The following is a 27,896-nucleotide window of genomic DNA, read 5'->3' on the forward strand; positions in this document are numbered from 1 at the left end:
TCTAAGGGGCATAGCCCGATCCATGAAAAACAGCCCCAGACCATTATTCCTCCTCCACCAAACGTTATAGTTGGCACTATGCATTGGGGCAGGTAACGTTCTCCTGGCATCCGCCAAACCCAGATTCGTCCTTCGGACTGCCAGATGGTGAAGCGTGATTCATCACTCCAGAGAACTCCTGAGTCCAATGGCGGCGAGCTTCACACCACTCCAGCCGACACTTGGCATTGCGCATGATGATCTTAGGCTTGTGTGCTGCTGCTCGGCCATGGAAACCCATTTCATGAAGCTCCAGACGAACAGCTCTTGTGCTGACATTGCTTCCAGAGGCAGAGGCAGAACTCGGTATTGAGTGTTGCAACTGCGGACAGACGATTTTTATGCACTACGCGCTTCAGCACTCTGCAGTCCTGTTCTGTGAGCTTGTGTGGCCTACCACTTCGCGGCTGAGCCGTTGTTGCTCCTAGACATTTCCACTTCACAATAACAGCACTTACAGTTGACCGGGGCAGCTCTAGCAAGGCAGAAATTTGACAAACTGACTTGGAAAGGTGTAAATCTATGACCGTGCCATGTTGAAAGTCACTGAGCTCTTCAGTAAGGCCATTATACTGCCAATGTTTGTGTATGGAAATTGCATGGCTGTGTGCTCAATTCTATACAGCTGTCAGCAGTGGGTGTGGCTGAAATAGCCGACTCCACTAATTGTGTTATCGTTTTCTTGAGTCATGTAAACTTTTAAGCAACAATATTGTCGGCTCTGTCCTATACAGCAATTTCAACTGATTCAGCTTTCTGCCACAAGGTCGCACTGTTTCATTAAAGATCATGTAAATGTTAGGGTTATGGCAGTGATCGTGATTCCTACAGTCAGTCACTAGTTATGTTATGGTATGGTATGGTTTGATTTCTATTTCACATAGGCTATTGCACTTCATTTACTGTGCACTTGGAGTGAAATTTGGAGACACCTCTATACAAGTATTTTATTTCAGTATTTTTAGATAGTAATGAAAATATGTGCAACAAAATAACAAATAATATGTACTGTAGATGCTATGACATTGTAATAGCATGTATTAATTGCAAAATTCCCAAAATATTGAATAGTTTGTGCATTTAAAATAAATAACCTGCAAATTACATTCCTTAAATGTTGTTTTCTTCCTCAAAGAGGGTGAGATATGCAGGAGAAAAGCCCAATAATTGACTTGTTATGCCGCAAAGTTGCTAGGGGTGACTCAGAATGACTCACGTGAGACGAAAATGAAAACACTTTAGAGGTGTTACTCTCACCGTCTCTGCCTTTACTGTTCTGTACCTCACAGTTATGATGCCATAATATCACTAATAGAAATGTAATAACTTACTGTGTGTAAGTGATTTGGTTGCAGGTGCTTTGAGGTTGCCAGTGTGTTTTAGAGCTGGTAATTGCATGTGTGAGTGTGAATATTGAACATGCAGAAGATAGTGTTTGAGAGATGGTCACTGTCTGTGGTCATCAGATGTGAGTTGCTGTGTTGCACCTGGAATAGTTGTTTTCTTCATTAATGGTCTCATGAGTCTGGGAGTAAAGAGAAAATCGGGGTAACCATCACTGTGCTCTTCTCTGCTGCTGACCTGTCTCACCCAGAGGCTTTCTGACATCACTGGGTTCCACAGCACAGAGACTGAAAAGGCACTGGCCATTCACTGTGACATTTTGCTCCACATATGTGTATTTCAATGGCATTCAATTGTCCATCAAATCCAAGTGTTTTTCAACTGTACCAAAGGAGGTTGGTGGTACCTTAATTGGGGCGGACGGGCTCATGGTAATGACTGGAGCGGAATAAGTGGAATGGTATCAAATACATTAAACACATGGTTTCCATGTGTTTGATGCCATTACATTTGCTCTGTCCAGCCATTATTATGAGCAGTCCTCCCCTCAGCAGCCTCCACTGAACTGTACCCATGAAATTAACACTAACAAAAACTATCTGGATGATTACAGAGAGAATGAACCATTATGGCCCATGTACAGTGGGGAAAAAAAGTATTTAGTCAGCCACCAATTGTGCAAGTTCTCCCACTTAAAAAGATGAGAGAGGCCTGTAATTTTCATCATAGGTACACGTCAACTATGACAGACAAAATGAGGAAAGAAAATCCAGAAAATCACATTGTAGGATTTTTAATGAATTTACTTGCAAATTATGGTGGAAAATAAGTATTTGGTCAATAACAAAAGTTTCTCAATACTTTGTTATATACCCTTTGTTGGCAATGACACAGGTCAAACGTTTTCTGTAAGTCTTCACAAGGTTTTCACACACTGTTGCTGGTATTTTGGCCCATTCCTCCATGCAGATCTCCTCTAGAGCAGTGATGTTTTGGGGCTGTCGCTGGGCAACACAGACTTTCAACTCCCTCCAAAGATTTTCTATGGGGTTGAGATCTGGATACTGGCTAGGCCACTCCAGGACCTTGAAATGCTTCTTACGAAGCCACTCCTTCGTTGCCCGGGCGGTGTGTTTGGGATCATTGTCATGCTGAAAGACCCAGCCACGTTTCATCTTCAATGCCCTTGCTGATGGAAGGAGGAATTCACTCAAAATCTCACGATACATGGCCCCATTCATTCTTTCCTTTACACGGATCAGTCGTCCTGGTCCCTTTGCAGAAAAACAGCCCCAAAGCATGATGTTTCCACCCCCATGCTTCACAGTAGGTATGGTGTTCTTTGGATGCAACTCAGCATTCTTTGTCCTCCAAACACGACGAGTTGAGTTTTTACCAAAAAGTTATATTTTGGTTTCATCTGACCATATGACATTCTCCCAATCCTCTTCTGGATCATCTAAATGCACTCTAGCAAACTTCAGACTGGCCTGGACATGTACTGGCTTAAGCAGGGGGACACGTCTGGCACTGCAGGATTTGAGTCCCTGGCGGCGTAGTGTGTTACTGATGGTAGGCTTTGTTACTTTGGTCCCAGCTCTCTGCAGGTCATTCACTAGGTCCCCCCATGTGGTTCTGGGATTTTTGCTCACCGTTCTTGTGATCATTTTGACCCCACGGGGTGAGATCTTGCGTGGAGCCCCAGATCGAGGGAGATTATAAGTGGTCTTGTATGTCTTCCATTTCCTAATAATTGCTCCCACAGTTGATTTCTTCAAACCAAGCTGCTTACCTATTGCAGATGCAGTCTTCCCAGCCTGGTGCAGGTCTACAATTTTGTTTCTGGTGTCCTTTGACAGCTCTTTGGTCTTGGCCATAGTGGAGTTTGGAGTGTGACTGTTTGAGGTTGTGGACAGGTGTCTTTTATACTGATAACAAGTTCAAACAGGTGCCATTAATACAGGTAACGAGTGGAGGACAGAGGAGCCTCTTAAAGAAGAAGTTACAGGTCTGTGAGAGCCAGAAATCTTGCTTGTTTGTAGGTGACCAAATACTTATTTTCCACCATAATTTGCAAATAAATTCATAAAAAATCCTACAATGTGATTTTCTGGAGAAAAAAAATGCTCAATTTGTCTGTCATAGTTGATGTGTACCTATGATGAAAATTACAGGCCTCTCTCATCTTTTTAAGTGGGAGAACTTGCACAATTGGTGGCTGACTAAATACTTTTTTTCCCCACTGTATAAAAATGTTTAGGGAGTGATAAGCCCTTGAATCATGGTGGCCCATGTTATCTTATCTCGAACAATGGGTGTGAGAAATGGTATTTCTTGTAAGGAAGGGTACCAGTGTGTTCCAATGCAAAGTCTTGGTGACCTCTGCAGTGAACCAATAGCCAGCCTACACGGACCTGTCCAATCCACAGCTGAAAGACAGTTGCTGGCAAAGGGTTCAATATGGGGACTGCAAAATGCCAGTGGTCAGCCAATACTGAGCCTAGCTCTGAGCAATAGGCCGAAATGTCACATATATTATGTCGCATCATCACTGTCAATGTGATAAAGATGAATAGAAAATATAAACAGATTCCATGCAATTTGGAAGCAAGTCAATGTCTGGCCAATGTCATTTCTCCTATCTCCGGTTATTGAGCCAATGGTTTACAATATCTTGCACATCCCATATTGAACTGAGAACTGAGACATAATCGACAGGAACTTGATGCATTGAAGATCATTATTTAGTTGTTGTACACTAGATCATCCAGATGTGAGATTCTTTTCTGAATACATTTTGTTATAAATGTAAATACTGTTCCAGTCGATCAAGAAAAGGTTGCAGAAATGCATAGAATATGATGGAGGAAAGGGTCTCAACTCTCATCAACTCTTCCTCAACCCTGAGTCAGATAATACAATTCCACAGAAGTGTTTTTCTTTTACAGCTCTAACAACCATTCAATCTCTCATTGTCACACTTCAACAGTTTTCTAATCCTTCACTAATGAATTCAATTAGACCAGTCACAGTCACAGGGCACAGGTCAGTGGAGATACAGTAGAAAGACAGGCAAATTAGCGAAACCACATGATTCAAATGCCCTTTATACTGTATATAATTGAGATGCCATTATGAACATACTGTATACTTAGTTTATTTAATGTCACTAAGCGCACAGTGCTTAAGTTATTAATGCATTAACGTTATAAAGCATATGAATTTGATATGATGTTGACTTAGATTCTAACACCTCTATTGTTAACTGAAACCACCTCACCTCAGCATGCTATCTCTAACACCATGCTTTCAATTATAAAAATAATAATCTCACAGCCTTTATATCTACATTTATCAATAACAACAACATTACATTGAAAGTCAAGGTGACATGTTGCTAGGGAACAAAACTGTTGAAGAGTGACTGCATCCAGTTGGAGCTGCAAACAGGTTATTAAGGCATGCTGGGTTATTCTTCTGGCCCTCCACTCCACCAACAGCTACCAGTGGGCAGCCTCCTGATCCCTCCCAATGTGCCACCTCTCTCCATATCTGACATGACCAATGAGATCTCTTATTTAGTTTCACTGGTGTAAATGTCAAAATAATTTGTCCAGGGAACAAAATACATACAGCAGGGGAGCATACAGCCCTGACCATGGGGTTGTATTTACAAGGAATTGATTTGTCTGGCGCTGCTTTGAGCTTATCGATCATAACAACTCACAACAAGAGGGGAACTTCAGCTGGGGAGAGGAGGGCAGGAGAGAAGGGCAGGAGAGGAGGGCAGGAGAGGAGGGCAGGAGAGAAGGGAAGGATAGGAGGGCAGGAGGGCTGGAGAGAAGGGCAGGAGAGGAGGGCAGGAGAGGAGAGGAGGGCAGGAGAGGAGGTCAGGAGAGGAGGACAGGAGAGAAGAGCAGGAGAGGAGGGCAGGAAAGAAGGGCAGGAGAGGAGGGCAGGAGAGAAGGGCAGGAGAGGAGGGCAGGAGAGGAGGGCAGGAGAGAAGGGAAGGAGAGGAGGGCAGGAGGGCTGGAGAGAAGGGCAGGAGAGGAGGGCAGGAGAGGAGAGGAGGGCAGGAGAGGAGGTCAGGAGAGGAGGACAGGAGAGAAGAGCAGGAGAGGAGGGCAGGAAAGAAGGGCAGGAGAGGAGGGCAGGAGAGAAGGGCAAGAGAGGAGGGCAGGAGGGCTGGAGGGCTGGAGAGGAGGGCAGGAGAGGAGGGCAGGAGAGAAGGGCAGGAGAGGAGGGCAGGAGAGGAGGGCAGGAGAGAAAGGCAGGAGAGGAGGGCAGGAGAGGAGGGGAGGAGAGAAGGGCAGGAGAGGAGGGCAGGAGGGCTGGAGAGAAGGGCAGGAGAGGAGGGCAGGAGGGCTGGAGAGAAGGGAAGGATAGGAGGGCTGGAGAGAAGGGCAGGAGAGGAGGGCAGGAGAGGAGAGGAGGACAGGAGGGGTGGAGAGGAGGGCAGGAGAGGAGGGCAGGAGAGGAGAGCAGGAGGGCTGGAGAGGAAGGGAAGGAGAGGAGGGCATGAGAGGAGGGCAGGAGAGGAGGGCAGGAGAGAAGAGCAGGAGAGAAGGGCAGGAGAGAAGGGCAGGAGAGGAGGGCAGGAGATAAAGGCAGGAGAGGAGGGCAGGAGAGGAGGGCGGGAGAGAAGGGAAGGAGAGGAGAGCAGGCGAGAAAGCCAGGAGAGGAGGGCATGAGAGGAGGGCAGGAGAGAAAGGCAGGAGAGGAGGGCAGGAGAGGAGGGCATGAGGGCTGGAGGGCTGGAGAGGAGGGAAGGAGAAGAAGGCAGGAGAGAAGGGCAGGAGAGGAGGGCAGGAGAGGAAGGCAGGAGAGAAGGGCAGGGGAGGAGGGCAGGAGAGGAGGGCAGGAGGGCTGGAGAGGAGGGCAGGAGAGGAAGGCAGGAGAGGAGGGCAGGAGAGAAGGGCAGGAGAGGAGGGCAGGAGAGGAGGGCAGGAGGGATGGAGAGGAGGGCAGGAGAGGAGGGCAGGAGAGAAGGGCAGGAGAGGAGGGCAGGAGAGAAGGGCAGGAGAGGAGGGCAGGAGAGGAGGGCAGGAGAGAAGGGCAGGAGAGAAGGGCAGGAGAGGAGGGCAGGAGAGGAGGGCAGGAGGGCTGGAGAGAAGGGCAGGGGAGGAGGGCAGGAGAGGAGGGCTGGAGAGGAGGGCTGGAGAGGAGGGCAGGAGAGGAAGGCAGGAGAGGAGGGCAGGGCAGGAGAGAAGGGCAGGAGAGGAGGGCAGGAGGGCTCGAGAGGAGGGCAGGAGAGGAGGGCAGGAGGGCTGGAGAGGAGGGCAGGAGAGGAGGGCAGGAGAGAAGGGCAGGAGCAGGGCAGGAGAGAAGGGCAGGAGAGGAGGGCAGGAGAGGAGCGCAGGAGGAAGAAAGAAGAAAGATACAAATGTGTTTGCCAGAAATGGTCCCTAATTGGTGAGCCGTGTTATCTTCTGTGCAGGGATTGTTTAATGTCTCGGCCCACGCCGCATATGAGAACGAGCTTGCTGAGAATCAGCAGCTTCCAATTAGGGTGGGTTGGAAGTAATGTGTCTGAATTCTCTCTGTGCAGCTGCTTGATTATATGTTTTTTTGGCCTGCAAATGAAATGCAGTGAGGTGTCTTCACTGACGCAGAGTCTGGTAATTTGCAACCGGCTGTGCCTCTCTCTCAGCTGTCAGGTAAATGCCACAGAAATGATTGAGTCTTCAAGTATCTTCAATAGACAACATCTTGCAAAACAACAATTACATCTAAAACACCCATATCATTAGGTCCAGTAAACCAAACCAATCTTGTTCTATCTTGAACAGGGTATAGGCTACTGTATTGTCAATTGACAGTTTTCTATTCTGAAGCAGTGTGTATTATTATTTGTTAGGATCAGCTTTCCTTTGCAGATGGTCCCCCAGTGGTGGACTTGCTATAGAGTGAAGGATTTCAGGGAAAGAAAAAGCCACAGTGGATCACAATCCTTCTCCCCTTGAGTCCCTTGGATGAGTCATCTGTGTGCGCAGTGCGGGGGGGGCTGAGGTGAGGAGGAACGTGCTCTGGGGCAAAAATACAAACAGCTGGTTCTCACTATTGTAGAGCAACACCATCGCTCCCATCATGGGCCGTTGTCATGACAGTTACACACGCATGTGGCAGAATGCTCTTTGTAATAGGTCAGATGTTAAAGCCCAAACCCCACGCATTACATTTGCATTGTGGTGACAGTTTAATAACGCTCCTGTCACGGGCTTGTGGAAATGACTGGAGAGGAATCAGTGGAATAGTATCAAATACATTAAACACATGGTTTCCAAGTGTTTGATGCCATTCCATTTGCTCCGTTCCAGCCATTATTGAGCCGTTCTCCCCTCAGCAGCCTCCACTGGCTCCTGTGGCTTTGTTTCCAATACTCTCAACGCCCACCCATGTCTCTGAGATGTGAGCGCGGAAGAGAAGGAAAAAAACAACCTAATTGTCACACTCCCTTGATAACACAAAGCATTTGTTAGTATAGTGATTCACAGAGATGAGAGTAAAGAAAGTATGAGATTCAATTAAGGTAAAGATGTACGTGATCTTGAAATAAATCAATTTAGCTCCTTATAACCAGCTTACAATATCCTTGCAAGAGCTTTTACCTGGCTTGATGGTAATACAGTACAGATTTAAACAATGATTTAATAATAATGGATAAATCATGGACAATAAACCTACATTACAACTCTTTAATTATACAAGCACTCTAAACCAGTACAATATTTACAACCAGAAGTTCTGACATTCTAAGCCACAAAAAATTATAACAATTAGGCTAATCACAAACAACTCCCATAGCCATTAGGATCATAAATGTGAAAATACATTTTCAGTTTTCCACCCAGATAATGTGCTACTACGAGACAGCTTGGCTTAAACCATTGTAGAGAATTCAACATAAATATACAGAGCATTGTGAATGAGCTGTTACATTGAGCAGACTGTGCTCATTGATAGATGTCAGGTTATAGAGTGTTATGTAATAGAATCATCAGCAGACAGTTGATTTCAAGACATATTATCTAATTCAAAAGGGGAGAAATTCTGATCTCCATTATGCTTGGAAAGTTGTCCTTGATACTCTGAGATATTTGTCATTGCCACATTCACAGTACATGGTTTTCACTATCACACATTTACCTCTACTGTCACAAAAAATGACAAGTATCGCAAATTAGCAACAACAGCAATTCCCTTCGGACCAATCAGCATAATAGAAAGTAAGGGGAAACAAAAAAAGCAAAACATGGCATTTTAAACTGAAATGGAAACAAGGTTACCATTTTGAAAGAAGAAGGCATTCCAGCAATCAGGCACAGCTACTGACAGGGTCGCTACCACAGTAAAGCAGCTAGTCCAGAGGGGAGATACCAAGGGGCCAAATGACTGAGAGAGGGGGATCTTTTTTAGCTCCTTTTTTCACCTGGCATGGAAGCCAAGCAAGCAGTGGCCTTTAACAAGGTTAAGCAGTGTCATTGTTAGCCGTGACCATGTAAAATGTCACCAAAAGAGTGAAGTTTGCTAGTCATAGCAGTCTACAATGCCCAGGGAAATGAAGTGTCAAGCTCTAATGCATTGGAGAGGGATAATTGCACAGTCATAGCAACACATAATACTGTCTAATTACTTTAATTGGACAGAGACCATTTGAATAAGATAATTGCCATTAACCTGGTGCTCAACGACTCTCCTGCTGCAGAGCTTTTAAACGTAGTCACTCACCGTGTCAAATCACAATACAAGTTTTACAGACAGTTTTCCATAGATTATCTGTACATCCGCAAATATACACCAACCATCTAAGGGTTGCCAGATAGTCATTTCCAGGACCTGACCCACATTTGCTAGAGATAAAAATAATGTATCAGACTGGAAACGTTCTGTTGTAATTTTCACTCTGTCCAAAGGATAGTACCACTGTTCGTTACTTGAAACATGGTTACAGACCAGAATACTTATTTTGACCATTGTGAAGAGGAAGATATGTGTTGATGTATGGACTGGGCTGAGTCAAGTAGGCTATATACTTTATCAGGAAATTATCAGCCTGTTATATTAAATTAAGTGCCATTTGATATAGACCAGATGGAGAATTCAAAAATGAAGATTTCTTAAATAAAGACTTACTAAAGTGCAAAAAATCTGCATTTTGACATGTCCCTACCTGCACCCTCTGTGACTTCTAGGAAGATTTTCAACCCTTACATTTCACCATCATTGTAAAGCCCTAGTTATTTTGTTGCTTTGACAAAGTCATTTCTGAAGATTATTATTTATTTCATGTGATTAGTGAATAATTTACATCTGTCCCTCATTTTAAGGTCAACCCTGTTACGTGAACTGAACTCTGGTTTTAATATGGTGAAACTATTCCTTTTTAAATATTTTTTTTTTCAAAAGAAACATTCAATTCATATTCAAATCATAGTGTAAAAGTAGGTGAGCTGGTTCTACTCTTTTTGGCAATTTCCTGGTGTTCTGTGGTGGGAAACTGAGCAGGTCAAGCATAACAGGTTAACCTTGTTACCCATAGATAGACAGGCTAGATATTGTTGAATATATATATTTTTATTGTGAAGCTTGAATTAAATTGCCACTCCCTGTTGCACACAACAAACTTCTATTCCCTGTGACAAGCGGATTTGTGGGTGATTTAAGATTAAATCGTCAACCCTGTTGCGGTCAACCCTGTTACTTTATTTGGAACTTGATAGGCACTTACTATAGTAATTTTTGTATTTAACCTCTTGAGATGGGAAAACTTGTTTTTTTATTAAGTTGAACATGTGTTCTTTATGACAGAATTTAAAAATGAGTTGAAATCTACACTTCTCAAAATGCACTGAATTGGTGCAACAATCCAGCAAAAGATTAATTGATGGAACACAGTCCTAACCCTACCTGTCACTGTACATATGTTTATGGTTATAGTCTAAGTATGAGAGCTCCGTCTGCCCGCTCGACACAAATAACCCCATCCAGACACCAACAAAGTGTCTCTGTCTCTCCACAGGGCAGGGAGTCTACATGACAGAGCATGTGAAGCCGCAGCACTCCTTCAGAAGGGTGAGGCCGGTTTTGGTGACGAAGGGAGTGGACAAAGTCTGCTGGGCTTTGGAGGTCATCCTTCGGTCCTCTGTGACATCTGGGAAAAAAAGAGACATCATTATCATCATCATTGTCATCAGCACCATCAGCATGGTTAATGTTGTTATCATATTTTAACTTGGTTCAATCAATGTGACTTGGACTAATTGCACAAAAGGAAGCTTCATATTTGAGCCTTGACTACACAGCACTATGGTAACACATTTGCACATACTTTTTTTCTTCGAGGTCTTGGGAAATTTAGACTGTAAGAAATCAGCCATTTCTTTGTCCTCCTCTCTCTCCCTGTTGAAGGAGATTGAGTGGTGTATGCACAGTTAACAACAGGGAAAATCTTCCACTATATATTTCACAGCCACTGTTGACATAAAACACAGTCATACACAAGAATGCACGCACACACACAAAATTAACAAATAACCAACCAAACAACTGGATAGAGACAAAGAGGCTCACATGAACACTTCCAACATTTGTTCATATGTGTGGATGGTGTGAATTCACTTGAACAATAAATCATTTTCTCTTTATGGTTTTCTACTGTCAACATCACTTTACTGTAAATTATTAAGTATCTGCTTCCCACGTATCACCCACCTTTCTGAGATCTGTCAAAAGTGTCACTCAGACTTGTAGTCAGAGAAGCAGGGCTGCCTAACATGCAAGACAGCTAATTTAGCGCTCTAAACAAATGCAAGGGGCTTGCACAGCAACATGGAGGAATGGTCACAAACAGGTTCCGATACAGTATGACTCAGAGGTGACAACTGAGTCACCAATATTAATGGTCACTAGATGCTACTTCGGCAACATGTTTAGTTATAGTATCCCTTGCCTTTAAGAACATGATGGCCCACACTTCCTTGACTTTAAGATCATGGCAGCCCTCACCTGAGCCTCTCAAACTCCACATCATCCACCAGGAAGTCCCTGGTCTCCACCAGCTTGTGGATCTGCTGCAGCAGCTCCTCCTCCCTCTGCCGGTCCTCGTTGGATTTGTCTGTGTCTAGAGTCATACAGAGAGTATAGTCATGGAGTGGTCATACAGCAGTCATAAACGGTTCATATAGTAACCATAGATGCTAGGAATCATTAAGCATTCACACAGCTCCAGTTCAAGATTAAGCACCAGGCAAATTAAGCTTAGGCTGATGGATCTGTAACCACCAGATGACTGTGCATGGTGTTGCTGTTACAATACTGAGAAAGGGGCGTGGATAGCATTACCACTGGATCTAACCTACAAAATGTGAGATAATACAGAAAGAGGCTGGAGTTGAAACATTGAAATGATAAGCTGAGATAATGAGGATGTTGTGCTCCAAATCTTCTGCTTTTCTGTACTGCAAATGTTTTATTATTGGTTTTCCTAGAGCACTACCTGGACTATGAGCCCTTTTAATGGAGATATTCCCTCATTTTCTGCCACAGTGAGTGTGTGTGCGCTCTATAATGTGAATTGAACACCTCACCTCACACAGAGAGAGTCACTCTTAGAAAAAAGGTGCTATCTAGAAACGAAAAGGGTTCTTCGGCTGTCCCCATAGGAGAACCCTTTGAATAACCCTTTTTGGTTCAGATAGAACCCTTTTGGGTTCCATGTAAAACCCTTTCCACAGAGGGTTCTACATGGAACCCAAAACGGTTCTACCTGGAACAAAAAAGGGTTCTACCTTGAACCAAAAAGGGTTCTCCTATGGGGACAGCCGAAGAACCCTTTTGGAACCCTTTTTTCTAAGAGTGTATGGTAGCCTACTTGAAACAGACACCAGCTTCTGAAGTTCTTTTTTCAGCCGTGTGATTTCCTTGCAAAGCTGAATGTCGTCCATCCTGAGGGGAAAAAATTGAGGAATCCATTTCATTCTCAATCATAAACCACATTGATATACTTCAAAGGAAATATATATTCACAGCTGTTTAGTATGAGCCAGGGGAAGAGAACCCAGGACAAGGTGAGAATCGGATCCTGTCACGTATCGACTGTCAGTACAATGGCTGTTCTTCTCCCTGTACCACACTTAGTCTGACAGTCAGGAATCAATCCTAATTTCTCTTATTGACAGAACAATTGAAACCCATACAAAATGCTTCAATACAGAGGATGGAGAGATTGTAGTCTTAAAGATACAATCATGCTGGCTCCAGTGTTGAGTGGTCTCTCTGAAGGCACTGTGGCTTGCATGTATAGCCCCACATTAGGGTTAACACTGAAGAACACAGACAGTCACTACTATGTGAATTGAACACCTCACCTCACACAGAGAGAGTCACTCTTAGAAAAAAGGTGCTGCTGGACAGTAATAAGGATTGTGACATAGAGGACCTTCTGATGTGATCACCCTTCCCTTGGGACCACAATGTGTCAGACAACCACTGCAGTTGTCCCTGAGGCAAAACCTGAGGCAAAACGTCCCATCAAGCCCTCAGCTTCTGCAATAACTCCTCTATTACAACAGTGGTCAATATAACAACAGCGAATTATAGCAATTTTCAAAAGATTGCTGCTGAGTGAAAAAACTGTCTGACAGGCAGGCAGAGCTAGGAGACAGGGAGATATACTCTAGATGAGTGTAGAGATACAGTGGGGAGAACAAGTATTTGATACACTGCCAATTTTGCAGGTTTTCCTACTTACAATGCATGTAGAGGTCTGTCATTTTTTATAATAGCTACACTTCAACTGTGAGAGATGGAATCTAAAACAAAAATCCAGAAAATCACATCGTATGATTTTTAAGTAATTCATTTGCATTTTATTGCATGAAATAAGTATTTGATCACCTACCAACCAGTAAGAATTCCAGCTCTCACAGACCTGTTCGTTTTTCTTTAAGAAGCCCTCCTGTTCTCCACTCATTACCTGTATTAACTGCACCTGTTTGAACTTGTTACCTGTATAAAAGACACCTGTCCACACACTCAATCAAACAGACTCCAACCTCTCCACAATGGCCAAGACCAGAGAGCTGTGTAAGGACATCAGGGATAAAATTGTAGACCTGCACAAGGCTGGGATGGGCTACAGGACAATAGGCAAGCAGCTTGGTGAGAAGGCAACAACTGTTGGCGCAATTATTAGAAAATTGAAGAAGTTCAAGATGACGGTCAATCACCCTCGGTCTGGGGCTCCATGCAAGATCTCACCTCGTGGGGCATCAATGATCATGAGGAAGGTGAGGGATCAGCCCAGAACTACATGGCAGGACCTGGTAAATGACCTGAAGAGAGCTGGGACCACAGTCTCAAAGAAAACCATTAGTAACACACTACGCCGTCATGGATTAAAATCCTGCAGCGCACGCAAGGTCCCCCTGCTCAAGCCAGCGCATGTCCAGGCCCGTCTGAAGTTTGCCAATGACCATCTGGATGATCCAGAGGAGGAATGGGAGAAGGTCATGTGGTCTGTTGAGACAAAAATAGAGCTTTTTGGTCTAAACTCCACTCGCCGTGTTTGTAGGAAGAAGAAGGATGAGTACAACCCCAAGAACACCATCCCAACCGTCAAGCATGGAGGTGGAAACATCATTCTTTGGGGATGCTTTTCTGCAAAGGGGACAGGACGACTGCACCGTTTTGAGGGGAGGATGGATGGGGCCATGTATCGCGAGATCTTGGCCAACAACCTCCTTCCCTCAGTAAGAGCATTGAAGATGGGTCGTGGTTGGGTCTTCCAGCATGACAACGACACGAAACACACAGCCAGGGCAACTAAGGAGTGGCTCCGTAAGAAGCATCTCAAGGTCCTGGAGTGGCCTAGCCAGTCTCCAAACCTGAACCCAATAGAAAATCTTTGGAGGGAGCTGAAAGTCCGTATTGCCCAGCGACAGCCCCGAAACCTGAAGGATCTGGAGAAGGTCTGTATGGAGGAGTGGGACAAAATCCCTGCTGCAGTGTGTGCAAACCTGGTCAAGACCTACAGGAAACGTATGATCTCTGTAATTGCAAACAAAGGTTTCTGTACCAAATATTAAGTTCTGCTTTTCTGATGTATCAAATACTTATGTCATGCAATAAAATGCAAATTAATTACTTAAAAATCATACAATGGGATTTTCTGGATTTTTGTTTTAGATTCTGTCTCTCACAGTTGAAGTGTACCTATGATAAAAATTACAGACCTCTACATGCTTTGTAAGTAGGAAAACCTGCAAAATCGTCAGTGTATCAAATACTTGTTCTCCCCACTGTAATGGCTTCTATAAAATTAAATAAAAAGTGACTTCTCAACGATTCGAACACAGTACATTTAAATGGCCAAATACATAGTAAAATGTAATGCTATAGAATTGAAGCGATTTCCATTTCAGCTTGGTAAACATAGACATAATAACAATAACCATATTATCCTATCCTACAGACAGAAACCACTTCAGTGCAAATGGCGAATGAAATTAGCTTTCTCCTCTTCTCAGGAGGACTGAAATGATTGTTGGCTGAGGGTTTATTAGCTGAAACAACTGATGCCACAGGGCCTCTGAGAATGAGTCACTCCCCATCTCTCTGAGCTGCAGCTGCATCATATCTCATTTCACTGATTGACTCAGGTAGGGAGGTTTAAGTAAACAATACTGGTCAGACACTCTTACAGATGTGGCTATTCCCACTGGAATTCTAATGAGGCTCTGGATAACTGGGCTTTTCCATCGGACGATAAGAGGAAAATGACCTCCTAGATAAACATGCCCCCAGGCCTTTAAGCACAGGAAATGTGTTATTATTTTCAAGCCACTTCATAGGAGTGACCAATGCAGTAGCTGCATCACAGTTTATTTGCATGGAAATTGTGTATGTGCTTTAATATGGATTCCCTTTGTATTGCCCTGTCATTGTGTCTGAAGCTGCATCCCGACATTACAATAAATCTGCCTTTCACAATAAACCACCTTGCGGTGCCTACAGCATTAAAAAAGAATACACACTGAACTGCATACACCTAATGCACTGCATGCAAATGAGAGTTCTTATTTAATTCCATAAGCAAACCATGTCATGTTATTAGTTTTTAATTTCACTTCCACCTAAGTAGATAAGAAAACAAGCTACTTTCCACATCAGAAACCTAACAGTAATTACTTTTCCACATGAAAACAAAGGTACATTGCTTGTTATTATGCTATCACTGTTCAGTTTCTCTCTGTTAGAGCTGTGGTCAGCCTTGAAAAGACCTTGAGCTCTGCAGCGACTGGTGTCAATATGCTCCTGTCCCAAATGATGAAAAAGGAGGAATCACAGATACAGTAAGAAGTGAGAAAAGCTCTCTCTGTGCCGCTGTGCTCATCTACTTAACGGTGAGCGGAAGTACGGCTGTTTACCAGGCCAATAGTGATTACTGTTAGTGTGTAGGGTTAGTGTTCAGTAATCATACTTAATCTCACAGAAATCCCATAGAAATCCCATTTACTTTGTTTAAAGGGTTGCTTATATGTAAGCTCCAACCCAGAAAGGTGAGGTCTGGAGGAGGAACAGTGAGAATATAGCCTCCCCAGCAACTGGACCTCCCCATACCCAGCATCATTATCCTTTCTCTCGGAGTCTCTCCCCGCTCTCTCCTACACATGTCACAATAATGAAGAAGAAACATTACAGCAAAGGGGATCAGACAGAGAAAAGTATAAAACTGTTTCTTTTCAGAACAAAGTCCATGTGCAGTGTCGAGACAAAAGTGTGTAGGAGCTGAGCTGGTCGACTAATAGGAGAGCAGACAATGTGCTGCTGTCCTCTCTACACAGTATTCGCCTTCATGCACTTGGTCACTCCCATCGCTAGATGCTGTCATATGTGGAGCGTCACCAAGTCAGAGGGGATCACTGTCGAACTCTAATGAGCCCTGTGAAAACCTACTACAGTACAACCACAACCCATTCCACAAGGAGCCAAGGCATGGATGTTACAGTGAGGGGGAAAAAGTATTTGATCCCGGCTGATTTTGTACGTTTGCCCACTGACAAAGAAATGATCAGTCTATAATTTTAATGGTAGGTTTATTTGAATAGTGAGAGACAGAATAACAACAACAAAAAACCCAGAAAAACGCATGTCAAAAATGTTATAAATTGATTTGCATTTTATTGAGGGAAATAAGTATTTGACCCCCTCTCAATCAGAAAGATTTCTGGCTCCCAGGTGTCGTTTATACAGGTAACGAGCTGAGATTAGGAGCACACTCTTAAAGGGAGTGCTCCTAATCTCATCGTGTTACCTGTATAAAAGACACCTGTCCACAGAAGCAATCAATCAATCAGATTCAAAACTCTTCACCATGGCCAAGACCAAAGAGCTCTCCACGGATGTCAGGGACAAGATTGTAGACCTACACAAGGCTGGAATGGGATACAAGACCATCGCCAAGCAGGTGAGAAGGTGACAACAGTTGGTGCGATTATTCGCAAATGGAAGAAACACAAAAGACCTGTCAATCTCCCTCGGCCTGGGGCTCCATGCAAGATCTCACCTCGAGGAGTTGCAATGATCATGAGAACGGTGAGGAATCAGCCCAGAACTACACGGGAGGATCTTGTCAATGATCTCAAGGCAGCTGGGACCATAGTCACCAAGAAAACAATTGGTAACACACTACGCCGTGAAGGACTGAAATCCTGCAGCGCCCGCAAGGTCCCCCTGCTCAAGAAAGCACATATACAGGTCCGTCTGAAGTTTGCCAATGAACATCTGAATGATTCAGAGGAGAACTGGGTGAAAGTGTTGTGGTCAGATGAGACCAAAATCGAGCTCTTTGGCATCAACTCAACTCGCCGTGTTTGGAGGAGGAGGAATGCTGCCTATGACCCCAAGAACACCATCCCCACCGTCAAACATGGAGGTGGAAACATTATGCTTTGGGGGTGTTTTTCTGCTAAGGGGAAAGGACAACTTCACCGCATCAAAGGGACGATGGACGGGGCCATGTACCGTCAAATCTTGGGTGAGAACCTCCTTCCCTCAGCCAGGGCATTGAAAATGGGTCGTGGATGGGTATTCCAGCATGACAATGACCCAAAACACACGGCCAAGGCAACAAAGGAGTGGCTCAAGAAGAAGCACATTAAGGTCCTGGAGTGGCCTAGCCAGTCTCCAGACCTTAATCCCATAGAAAATATGTGGAGGGAGCTGAAGGTTCGAGTTGTCAAACGTCAGCCTCGAAACCTTAATGACTTGGAGAAGATCTGCAAAGAGGAGTGGGACAAAATCCCTCCTGAGATGTGTGCAAACCTGGTGGTCAACTACAAGAAACGTCTGACCTCTGTGATTGCCAACAAGGGTTTTGCCACCAAGTACTAAATCATGTTTTGCGGAGGGTCAAATACTTATTTCCCTCATTAAAATGCAAATAAATTTATAACATTTTTGACATGCGTTTTTTTGGATTTTGTTGTTGTTATTCTGTCTCTCCCTGTTCAAATAAACCTACCATTAAAATTATAGACTGATCATGTCTTTGTCAGTGGGCAAACATACAAAATCAGCAGGGGATCAAATACTTTTTTCCCTCACTGTATGTGTGAGACTGAAAAGGCCCAAAATGTGTATCCTGTTCTTCTACCTCATACTAGAGGGCTCTGATAAATCACCAAAAGATGTCAGAAACTGAGTGTTGGTGTGATTGGATAGTTATTTAAAAAAATGCTCACATGTATCTTAGTTCTGATTCCCTCCGTACCAGAACATCACGTATCCGCTCAATTCTGAAAAGCTCCCCTTCGATGTCATCTATTGTGATGGTGGAGTCCGCCATTGACACAATGTCTTCCTCTGCTGGAAGGGAAACAAGAAAACAAAGATACACTATATATACAAAAGTATGTGGACACCCCTTCAAATTAATGGATTCGGCTATTTCAGCCACACCCACTGCTGACAGGTGTATAAAATCGAGCACACAGCCATACAATCTCCATAGACAGTAGAATGGCCCGTACTGAAGAGCTCAGTGATTTTCAACGTGGCACCTTTCCAACAAGTTAGTTTGTCAAATTTCTGCCCTGCTAGAGCTGCCCACGTCAATTGTAAGTGCTGTTATTGTGAAGCGCGTTGCACGTAAAAATTGTCTCTTCTCAGTTGCGCACTAACTACTGAGTTCCAAACTGCCTCTGGAAGCAACGTCAGCACAAGAACTGTTTGGCCGGTGTAGGCCGTCATTGTAAATAAGAATGTGTCCTTAACTGACTTGCCTAGTTAAATAAAGGTTAAATAAAAAATTAATAAAAATAAAAACTGTTCGTTGGGATCTTCATGAAATGGGTTTCCATGTCTGAGCAGCCGCACACAAGCCTAAGATCACCATGTGCAATGCCAAGCGTCGGCTGGAGTGGTGTAAACCTCACCGCCATTGGACTCTGGAGCAGTGGAAACAAGTTCTCTGGAGTGATGAATCACGCTTCACCATCTGGCAATCCGACGGACGAATCTGGGTTTGGCGGATGCCAGGAGAACGCTACCTGCCCCAAAGCATAGTGCCAACTGTAAAGTTTGGTGGAGGAGGAATAATTGTCTGGGGCTGTTTTTCATGGTTGGGCTAGGCCCCTTAGTTCCAGTGAAGGGAAATATTAACGCTACAGCATACAATGACATTCTAGACGATTCTGTGCTTCCAACTTTATGGCAACAGTTTGTGGAAGGCCCTTTCCTCTTTCAGCATGACAATGCCCCCGTGCACAAAGCGAGGTCCATACAGAAATTGTTTGTCGAGGCTTTCCGAGTGGCGGAGCGGTCTAAGGCACTGCATCGCAGTGTTGCGGCGTCACTACAGCCTGGGGTTCGATCCCTGTGGCTGTGTCATTACTGTCCGTGACCGGGAATCCCATAGGGCGGCGCACAATTGGCCCAGCGTTGTCCGGGTTAGGGGAGGGTTTGGCTGGGTGGGCTTTACTTGGCTCATCGTGCTCTAGCGACTCCATGTGGCGGGCCGGGTGCCTGCAGGCTGACCTCGATCGTTTCTTCTGACACATTGGTGCAGCTGGCTTCTGGGTTAAGCGGGCGGGTGTTAAGAAGCGCAGTTTGGCGGGTCATGTTTCGGAGGACGCATGACTCGACCTTCGCCTCTCCCGAGCCCGTTGGGGAGTTGCAGTGATGAGACAAGATCGTAATCACGAAATTGGGGAGAAAAAGGGGGTAAAAATTACAAAAATAAATACATAAATAATAATATGGTTTGTCGAGATCGGTGTGGAAGAACTTGACTGGCCTGCACAGAGCCCTGACCTCAACTCCATCAAACACCTTTGGGATGAATTAGAACGCCGACTGTGAGTCAGGCCTAATCGCCCAACCTCACTAATGCTCTTGTGGCTGAATGGAAGCAATTCCCCGCAGCAATGTTCCAACATCTAGTGGAAAGCCTTCCCAGAAGAGTAGAGGCTGTTATAGCAGCAAAGGGGGGACCAACTCCATATTAATGCCCATGATTTTGGAATGAGATATTCGACGAGCAGGTGTCCACATACCTTTGGTCATGTAGTGTATTAGCAAGTTATTCTACTGCTACATTGGCATAGTACTATGCATCAGCACGGAAACGGGAACAAATGACTGTTTATTCTGCTCGCGCCACCTATCCCAGCACAACATGTCTTAGAAGAGAGAGGGAGGCCAGAGCAGAACTTTTCAAGTTTCATGTTTATTTGTCTCATGCCAAGTACAGTGAAATGCTTAACTTGCAAGCCCTACCCAACAGTGAAGTATTTAATATCAAAATAGTATAACTAATAAAAAACAAAACATGAGAAAAAAGAAATAAGAGAGGAAGCTATATACAGGGTCAGTGCCAGCACCTAATGTACAATGTACAGGGATACTGGAGTATTGAGTTAGATATGTACATGTAGGCAGGGATTAGGAGAAAGTGACTGATATCAGGATAAATAATAATAACAATAGTAAACAGTATGGCAGCAGCATAAGTGGTGGGTGTGTGTGTGCGTGGTGGTGAGTGTGTGTGTCTTCAGCCTGCCTTAATTATGGCATGTGTGCAGCATGCTTCCTGGGTTTCCTCCCCCAGTGGGACAGCATGTAGGGAATGTGCCTCTGAGTGGCACACTGCCAGGCTGGACAGAGACTCAGTGGTGCTGAGACTGGGATGGCATGACAGCAGCTCTCTCTGAACAGTTGACATCAGGATATTGATACATGTCTGAGTTTCATGAACAATGAGAAAGAATCTCAGACAATGAGACAGAAGACTGAGAATCAGTGACAATTAAAGTAGGAAATAGATGCTGAGCACCGACGGGCTAGTACATTTCTAGAATCTATAATGAACTGGTTAAGGTCATCAATTAAGTAGACTTGTGCAGTCTCATTAACATTTCCTCATTTGGCCCATCTCCAGCAGTGGTGCCAGGAGGGGGCCGGTCTGTTTCATTGGTCATAGTCTGTGAAGCGCTGTGATTGCTATCCGTGATGAGCTCCTAGTTTCCCAAGATGATATGAAACACTGAATATAATCATCTCCATTATAGTCATCTCAACCTGCAATGGCTAAGAACTGTCAAACATACATAAACAACATATACACTTAACTGGTGCATGAAGGTATGTTGGGGAACTACAAAGAAACAATTTGAAATTAGGACTAGTGATTTGCAATCAGTGATAATCATGTAGATTCCTCTTCATTTTGTCTAGAACTGCTCCATCCTACAACAGACGATGGGCTGGATAATTGGAATAAACCTTTCATTGCTTAGTGTAACGTTCTACGGACTTGCTTAGCAAGGCTGGGGATGAGTGAGAAAATTGAACATGATGGTGAGTGGAATTTGAGGCAGCTTGATGATGCCAAATGACTCGGATCTCAGCAGGGGATTAAAGGCTGAGATGTCCTTCTTCAGTCTATTGGCTTTTCTTATCCAATGCTATTGTGTTCTTAGTCAACATTAGTTTAATGAGACAACTCAAAACACCTCCCAGAGTGAACTGCCCTGAAGAGTCAACAACTCCCTCTGACCTCTCAGACCTCCAGACGCCCAGGTTGACTCCTCACCACTTAAAAGCTCCTGATAGTTTTTTGAATGGGTCTTCACTAATTACGCATTTGACAAAATCCTCAGAGCAAGCTTGGTGTCTGTGTTTTGATCGTGAGTTGCCTGCTGTATGTGCCTTCCTCCGGAGGCAATTTTCTGCCCCTATTGTGAAAATTGCTCCTGACAATTGGATTTCCAAATGTCACTTTGGATGACCAGAGCTTTACCAGGGCTCTGTGTGTGGCTGGCTATACTCCATTCCTTTTCACCTTTGTGGAGACTCATCACTGTGAGACTCATGGGCGGCGCACAATTGGCCCAGCGTCGTCCAGGGTAGGGGAGGGAATGGCCGGCAGGGATGTAGCTCAGTTGATAGAGCGTGGTGTTTGCAACGCCAGGGTTGTGGGTTCGATTCCCACGGGGGGCCAGTATAAAAAAATAAAATATGTTTTCACTAACTGTAAGTCGCTCTGGATAAGAGCGTCTGCTAAATGACTAAAATGTAAATGTATGTCTTCCTGTATCACCTGTGAAGAGTCACTGCTGGAGGCAAAGGTGAGTGATATCCTCACACTGCATATGTACAGACAGAGTAACACAATGAGTCAGGACAGCAGCATTTCAGGGCTTCTTTTAGGATACCAGTCCACTCTACTGAGCCCCTCTGCATACCAAAAACATTATGAGGAAGTAAAAATAAAAGACTCCTCTTCTTCAACCTCAGCTCAAACACCCCCGATTTCCATCATTTTGTCCCTCATTCTCTTTTGCCTACTAATTCCAAGCAAAGTCGCTCTTTAGGTCGCCTTGCCACCCCCAGCCTTCAGATGTCATTTGAAAGTGTACTCCCCTGCTGTCTGCACTGCACAACCAGATTACATAAAGATCCTGGGAACATTTGCTCTGTTTTATGCCTTGTTGCACTAAGTTCTCTTTTCAGAAAATAAATGTCTCACTCTAAGATCTATCGATCTATCGTTCATCACGTCTCCCTGTCCTGGCTATTACTTCTAAATGCAGTAACATTATCCATGGTCCATGTTCATGAAATGATTCTACTAGTACAGACAGAAGAAAAAACAGACAATACACAAGAATATCAGATCACTACGCCATTCCAGTCACCAATGAGTGTCCTTAACCCAGTCAAGTGTTGTTCATTTTATGATTAGCACATGGACCAGAGTAACATTTTGAGCCTTATAGCCATGAGGAAAATGACAATGATACATCTGACAGTGGCTTTAAGTTAGAAATGACCTTTGTGAATTCAGTATTTTGGTCACTGGTTGAAATTTCTATATATGGCATGCAGATACATACAAAGATTGTTAACATGTCCATAGTGTGGTTCAGTGAATAACCTTTAGTTCACATAGTCAAGGTTCTGGTGATAATAGGCAAATAGCCCAAGTTTTGAAACACTTTGATCTAATCTGGATTACTGCAAGTATTTCTATGTATAGGTGTAGCTCAGTTCGAGTATCATATAATCTTCATAAAAAGTCTCTAAATCACAAAACATATTGGATTTTTGTAAAGAAAATAGTCTAAAACGGAAAGATTTCAGCACCAAGTCCTATCAAACTGAATTTATCCTCATGCAAAAAAACACAAGTAGAATAGATAATAAAAAGGTAGCCCGTATATCTACAACTTTCCATGCTACGCACTGTACATCATTAATCATTTTGCAAAGGCTCACCCTTCTTATCGGCTTTTCCATCCAATTTGGTGCGATCCAAAGACCCATATTGTTTGGAGAATTTTCGCTCCTTTTCCATTTCTTCGGTCTGAACGACTTCAGGCTGATAATAATAAATCAGTAGCAGATAAATACCCTTAGCCTACTTGAAAATGGAATTACACGGCGCCGCCTATTTATGTGGCCATATCGAAACACCATCACCACGTGGAGAATACCTGTTGAACGCTGGCGATGTATTTGCAGAATACAGTGCGATTTCAGCACCACGGACACAGCTCGAGTCGGATGACTGAAGTATAACGTGAAGCGCCACCTTGTGACTTGCAAAGGTCCGGCGGGGGGGAGGGGATAGAGAGGGTCTGGAGAGACTGGGCTGGTAGCAGATGCTGCCTCTGGCCAGTAGGTGGCAGCACTACAAGCCCAGGTCACTGTCACTAACCCTTTGGAGCTGATCCAGCAGCTGTGTACACACAGGGACTTCAGACTAAAGTCATCAGTAGAGAGCAGTAGCCTATAAGTCTACAGTACACAGACAGATAAAATAGTTCAGTCATGAGGTGACAATTCACCCCCCCAAAAAAAATCACTTGACAAGGTCAGGATAGTGCGTGAATAAGTCAACAGTATAAGGTGGAAGTGAACAGAAGGACACCCGTCTGGGACCGACTGTTCCTGTTGCAAAACAAATATTTTACTTATGGCGCCTGCTCGGGCTGATAGCTCCTTATCACTCAACTGACTGTTCTCTACAGTCATGAGTCGTGACAGACCAGGCCAAATACAAAGATTCAAGAGGACTGCCACATACTACTGACCTTTGCTTTGTTACATTAAGAGGTGTATTGATATTCACACAAGAGGCATTGGGTTTCCTGCTTGTGTTCTTTAAAAACACTACAAGACATTTTCTGATGTTTGACACTACCCTGTTGTGAGGTATTGACATATCCTGTCCACTGCATTGACTTACAATGTATCAATAAACATACTAGAAACATTAGATAAACAAAAGGTATTGTAATGCCAGTCTTCAATATTTGAGAATGTCTTCAAGGCACAATAATACAAATATTTTTATTGATATATTACTATTCATTGGACATGTATATCAACCACTGTATGTAATGTATTGCTGTATCCACTCCAAGCATTATAAATTAAACAAAGCTTTCAGGGAGAGGTGCATATCTATGTTACTGTCTCTGGCTGACATGCTGAAATAACAGTCAGGTCAAAATGGGCAATGTCACCTGTGGCAAGTTTGGCAAACATCCTTTGAAATACAGGTTTAGCAAACACCATCTAACATACAGGTTCAGCAACCAACCACAGATAGCTTCTAATACTTCCTCGTACTTCCCCCACACAAGAGACACATTTACATTACATTTTAGTAATTTAGCAGACGCTCTTATCCAGAGCGACTTACAGTTAGTGAATACATTTTTTTTTTTATACTGGCCCCCCCGTGGTAGACCTACAGCTGAACGTTGAACAATACATAACATTTTCACAGTGGACTCAAGAGAGTAAGTATCTTTGCCATATGTGAGCAGGCTAAACCACACATTCAGGATGAGTCTGTTAGTCCAGCGTTTTGTCTCGCCCAAAAAGACCACACCTGCACTCAAGTGGCCTTATGTTACAGACAGTAAAGCTGCCTAACGTGGACTGTACTAACACTCATAAGCACTCGCACAGTTACTCAGTCACCTGCCCACACTTAATTATTCTCCGTTATTTGCTATCCAGAGTTTCTTGATAGCTTATGCAAATGACAGTTTATCATCACTCTGCATTCACAGTGGATCAACCTCCAGTGCAATAGTAAGGCTTGCAGTCCATATGTTTAGTTTAACTGAAGAATGTCAAATGCCTTCTGGGCAGGTGGGGAATGCCAGAGCATTAGCACTAAATGAATAAAGCTGCAGTAATGAGAATTAAAAAGCAACACTTGGTTTTCAATTAAACCAGCCAAGGACGGATTCACTTAGCAGTTTGTGGAGCAGCAAGAAGACAGACTAAATGAAGAGTGACATGTCCGTAAGTGGTGGTGTCCTGCTCCCATTGTGTTGCATATTGTACTGTAGGGCTAATGAGTTATCCTTCTGCCCGTGTTATTATTGCTCTTGTCATCCTCCATGGCTTTCTCCAGCCAGTCTCTCTCCTGCTCCGACTCTGATTCGCTCACTTCACTGGTGTCAGCAGCGAGGAGGCGGGAGTAGTTGATCCTGCGTTGGCGTGGGGCTTTCCACTGGAGCAGTGGCAGAAACAGGCACCACAGGAGCAGAATCACCACCACCCCTCTGAATAGCACAGATACCCCAAACCTGTGGACAACAAACCCCCCGGCCAAGCTGCCCAGCCCTGCCCCCAGGTCCAGAGAGAGGGCCTGGTAGACCCTCCTCAAGCTCCTCTCCATGCCCGGCGTGGCCACGTCCTCGCACTGCATCTGCACTGCCCACCAGAGGGCGCCACTGCTGAAGCAGCTCAGCACCTGGGCAGGTAGTGCAGCCCAGGGGCCCCACAGGAAGGAGTAGTAGAGGCACTGCAGGGCCAGGCAGGCCGTCCCCACCAACAGCACCCTGCCTGGGCTCAGGAGCTTTGACACTTGGCCACTCAGCAGAGGGAAGGCGGCCCGGGAGAGCACCGCTAAGGCTAAAGAGATGCCCATGTGCAGCTCGCTGCTCCCATGGTCCTGCATCTGCCACAGCAGGAAGTCATCCACCGCAGCCCCCGCCAGCCCCATTAGGAAGGCAGTGACAGCACACAGCAGGGCCCGGAGGTCCCCTCGCACCAGCTGTAAGGCTTTGAAGAGCCCAGTGGAGCGACTACGCTTCTTGTTGAGGTAGAGGGGCAGGAAGGCTACCACAGGCACGGCCAGGGTTGTCAGAGCTGCATAGGAGTAGAAGTGGACAGCGCTCCTGGGTGTGTGTGAGCCAATGAGGCAGTCCAGGTGGCTCACCAGCAGTCCTGCACCACCCACCCCACACGCTGCCCCAAGCAGCCCCCACACCCCTGTGCTACCATAGCGATCAGAGGCATCCACAAAATCCAAGTACTCATACAGCCCATCGTCCACGGTCCATTCCAGCGGGGCGGCCATCAGCTCCCATAGCGACACCACGATGAGGAGCATGAAGAAGAGCTGGTGCTGGACGTCCATAACTTTGAGGCTGCCCAGGAACTGGAAGTGGGCCTCGTCCTTCTCCCTCTGCTGCTGCTTCTCCTGACCTCCTGACCTCCTACTCCTCCTCACTGTGGGTGAAGTGTTGGAGGCACCGTGGTGGGACTCTGAGCCATTGCTCTCCCCTCCTTTACTGCGGCTGGCCACAGATACATTCACTTGTGACCATTGAGAAGTCACATTGTTGGAACGTTGCTGCTGGAGTGTGTAAGTTGTGGCTTTGCTCATTGAAACAGGAGAAGACACAGTGTCACCGGTTGTATCTGTAGGTGAAGATTCATGTGCTGCTGACTGGGATACAATGGTAGTGTGGGTGGTAGGCATTACACTGCCAAAAACAGGCACATCGTCACTCAGCTCTTCAGTGGGGCTCACACTGAGGTGAGAGATGTTGCAATGACTGGTCAGCGTCTCGACGCCTGTGGATGGGATGAGCAGGAGGACGAGGGCTGCCCCTGCTGAACAGACCAGAGACCCCGTAATCACTGCCCTCCTCTTGTTGTAGTGTCTGGACAGAAAGCTGGACAGAGGGCTCCAGACCAGGGAGATGAGATGCTTGGTGCTCATGAGAAGGCCCGTCATGGAGGGAGTGAGGCCAAGGTATCTGAGGTACAGGGTGAGGAAGGGGAGGATGCAGGCTCTGGCACAAGAATACAGGAAGTGGAAGGTGCTGGCGAGGGCTAGAGCACCCTTAATGTCTATCTGCTTGTTCCTCTTCATGGCTGCCAGCCAAGTGAACTCGCTGACTCACAGAATCTTCATACAGAGCACGCACTGTGAATACATACGAATAATATGTAGAGAAATAATTATAAACATATTTCAAACAGTAGCTAACATGTACATTTACTATTTGGTTAATGTTTGAATACCTGGAAAATAATGCAATATATCTTAAAATCAAGTATAGATACATAGCAATCATATTTAACATTGAGGATGTGATCATATTTGTTTTTATTTAACTTTAACGAATGCCTATATTATAAGAATGACTGAAATCACTGAAAATAAAGATATCATCGGCCATATATGCACCTAATCAAACCTTCAATAAAAAACTGTAACCTAATTCAATAGAGCCAAAAACATCAACCACTAACATCAGTAGGCTACAATGACTTACCGTCAAAACGATTAATCCAATTTTCGGCGCAGCTGGCGTGTTTGAGGCTAGTCGATGAACCTGTTTCAACCTAGGCATGTCCACTCCGTCCATGTCCACGTCATCTTTTACAGTAAACTGTTTTACACAACTGATCCTTTTTGAGAGTAGACTTTAATTAACGTATGGTTATTCTTTGTGCTCGGTCATTTTGGCTCTGACTTTTTACGTCTCTTATATCGTTATTGATAGTTGTCACGAGCGCACCTGTTATCACCTCTCTGTAAATTGAAAAAGAAAAGTTGTGGTACACACCTTGCACGTATCCATCTGTTTGTCTGCAGCGCCCTCACGGCGTGAGGATGACAACTGCACGAGACAGGGGGAAAAAAACACCCAGCTCAGGTGGTGAGTTTTTCCAGTGCTACATGATTAAATTAA

General features: G+C 44.7%; 2 protein-coding genes across 2 annotated transcripts; both read right to left on the bottom strand.

Annotated features, from left to right (window-relative positions):
* Positions 1 to 8,087: 8,087 nt before the first annotated feature.
* LOC311103319 (bMERB domain-containing protein 1-like) lies at positions 8,088 to 23,469 on the bottom strand. The gene is made up of 6 exons (XM_084144869.1): positions 23,161 to 23,469; positions 18,126 to 18,249; positions 12,254 to 12,327; positions 11,389 to 11,503; positions 10,712 to 10,782; positions 8,088 to 10,534 (listed from the first exon to the last, which is right to left on the bottom strand). The coding sequence occupies exons 1-6, from the start codon at positions 23,237 to 23,239 to the stop codon at positions 10,413 to 10,415; spliced, it is 585 nt and encodes a 194-aa protein (XP_084000995.1). The 5' UTR covers positions 23,240 to 23,469; the 3' UTR covers positions 8,088 to 10,412.
* A 742-nt stretch (positions 23,470 to 24,211) lies between these two features.
* On the bottom strand, positions 24,212 to 27,726 carry mfsd6l (major facilitator superfamily domain containing 6-like). Its single transcript, XM_084144868.1, has 2 exons — positions 27,477 to 27,726; positions 24,212 to 27,124 (listed from the first exon to the last, which is right to left on the bottom strand). Exon 2 carries the CDS (start codon positions 27,068 to 27,070, stop codon positions 25,256 to 25,258), a length of 1,815 nt encoding a protein of 604 aa, XP_084000994.1. The 5' UTR covers positions 27,071 to 27,124; positions 27,477 to 27,726; the 3' UTR covers positions 24,212 to 25,255.
* Between the last annotated feature and the right edge of the window lie 170 nt (positions 27,727 to 27,896).

The sequence above is a fragment of the Coregonus lavaretus genome, assembly GCF_964263955.1.
Source record: "Coregonus lavaretus genome assembly, chromosome: 28".
Taxonomy (NCBI): Eukaryota; Metazoa; Chordata; class Actinopteri; order Salmoniformes; family Salmonidae; genus Coregonus; species Coregonus lavaretus.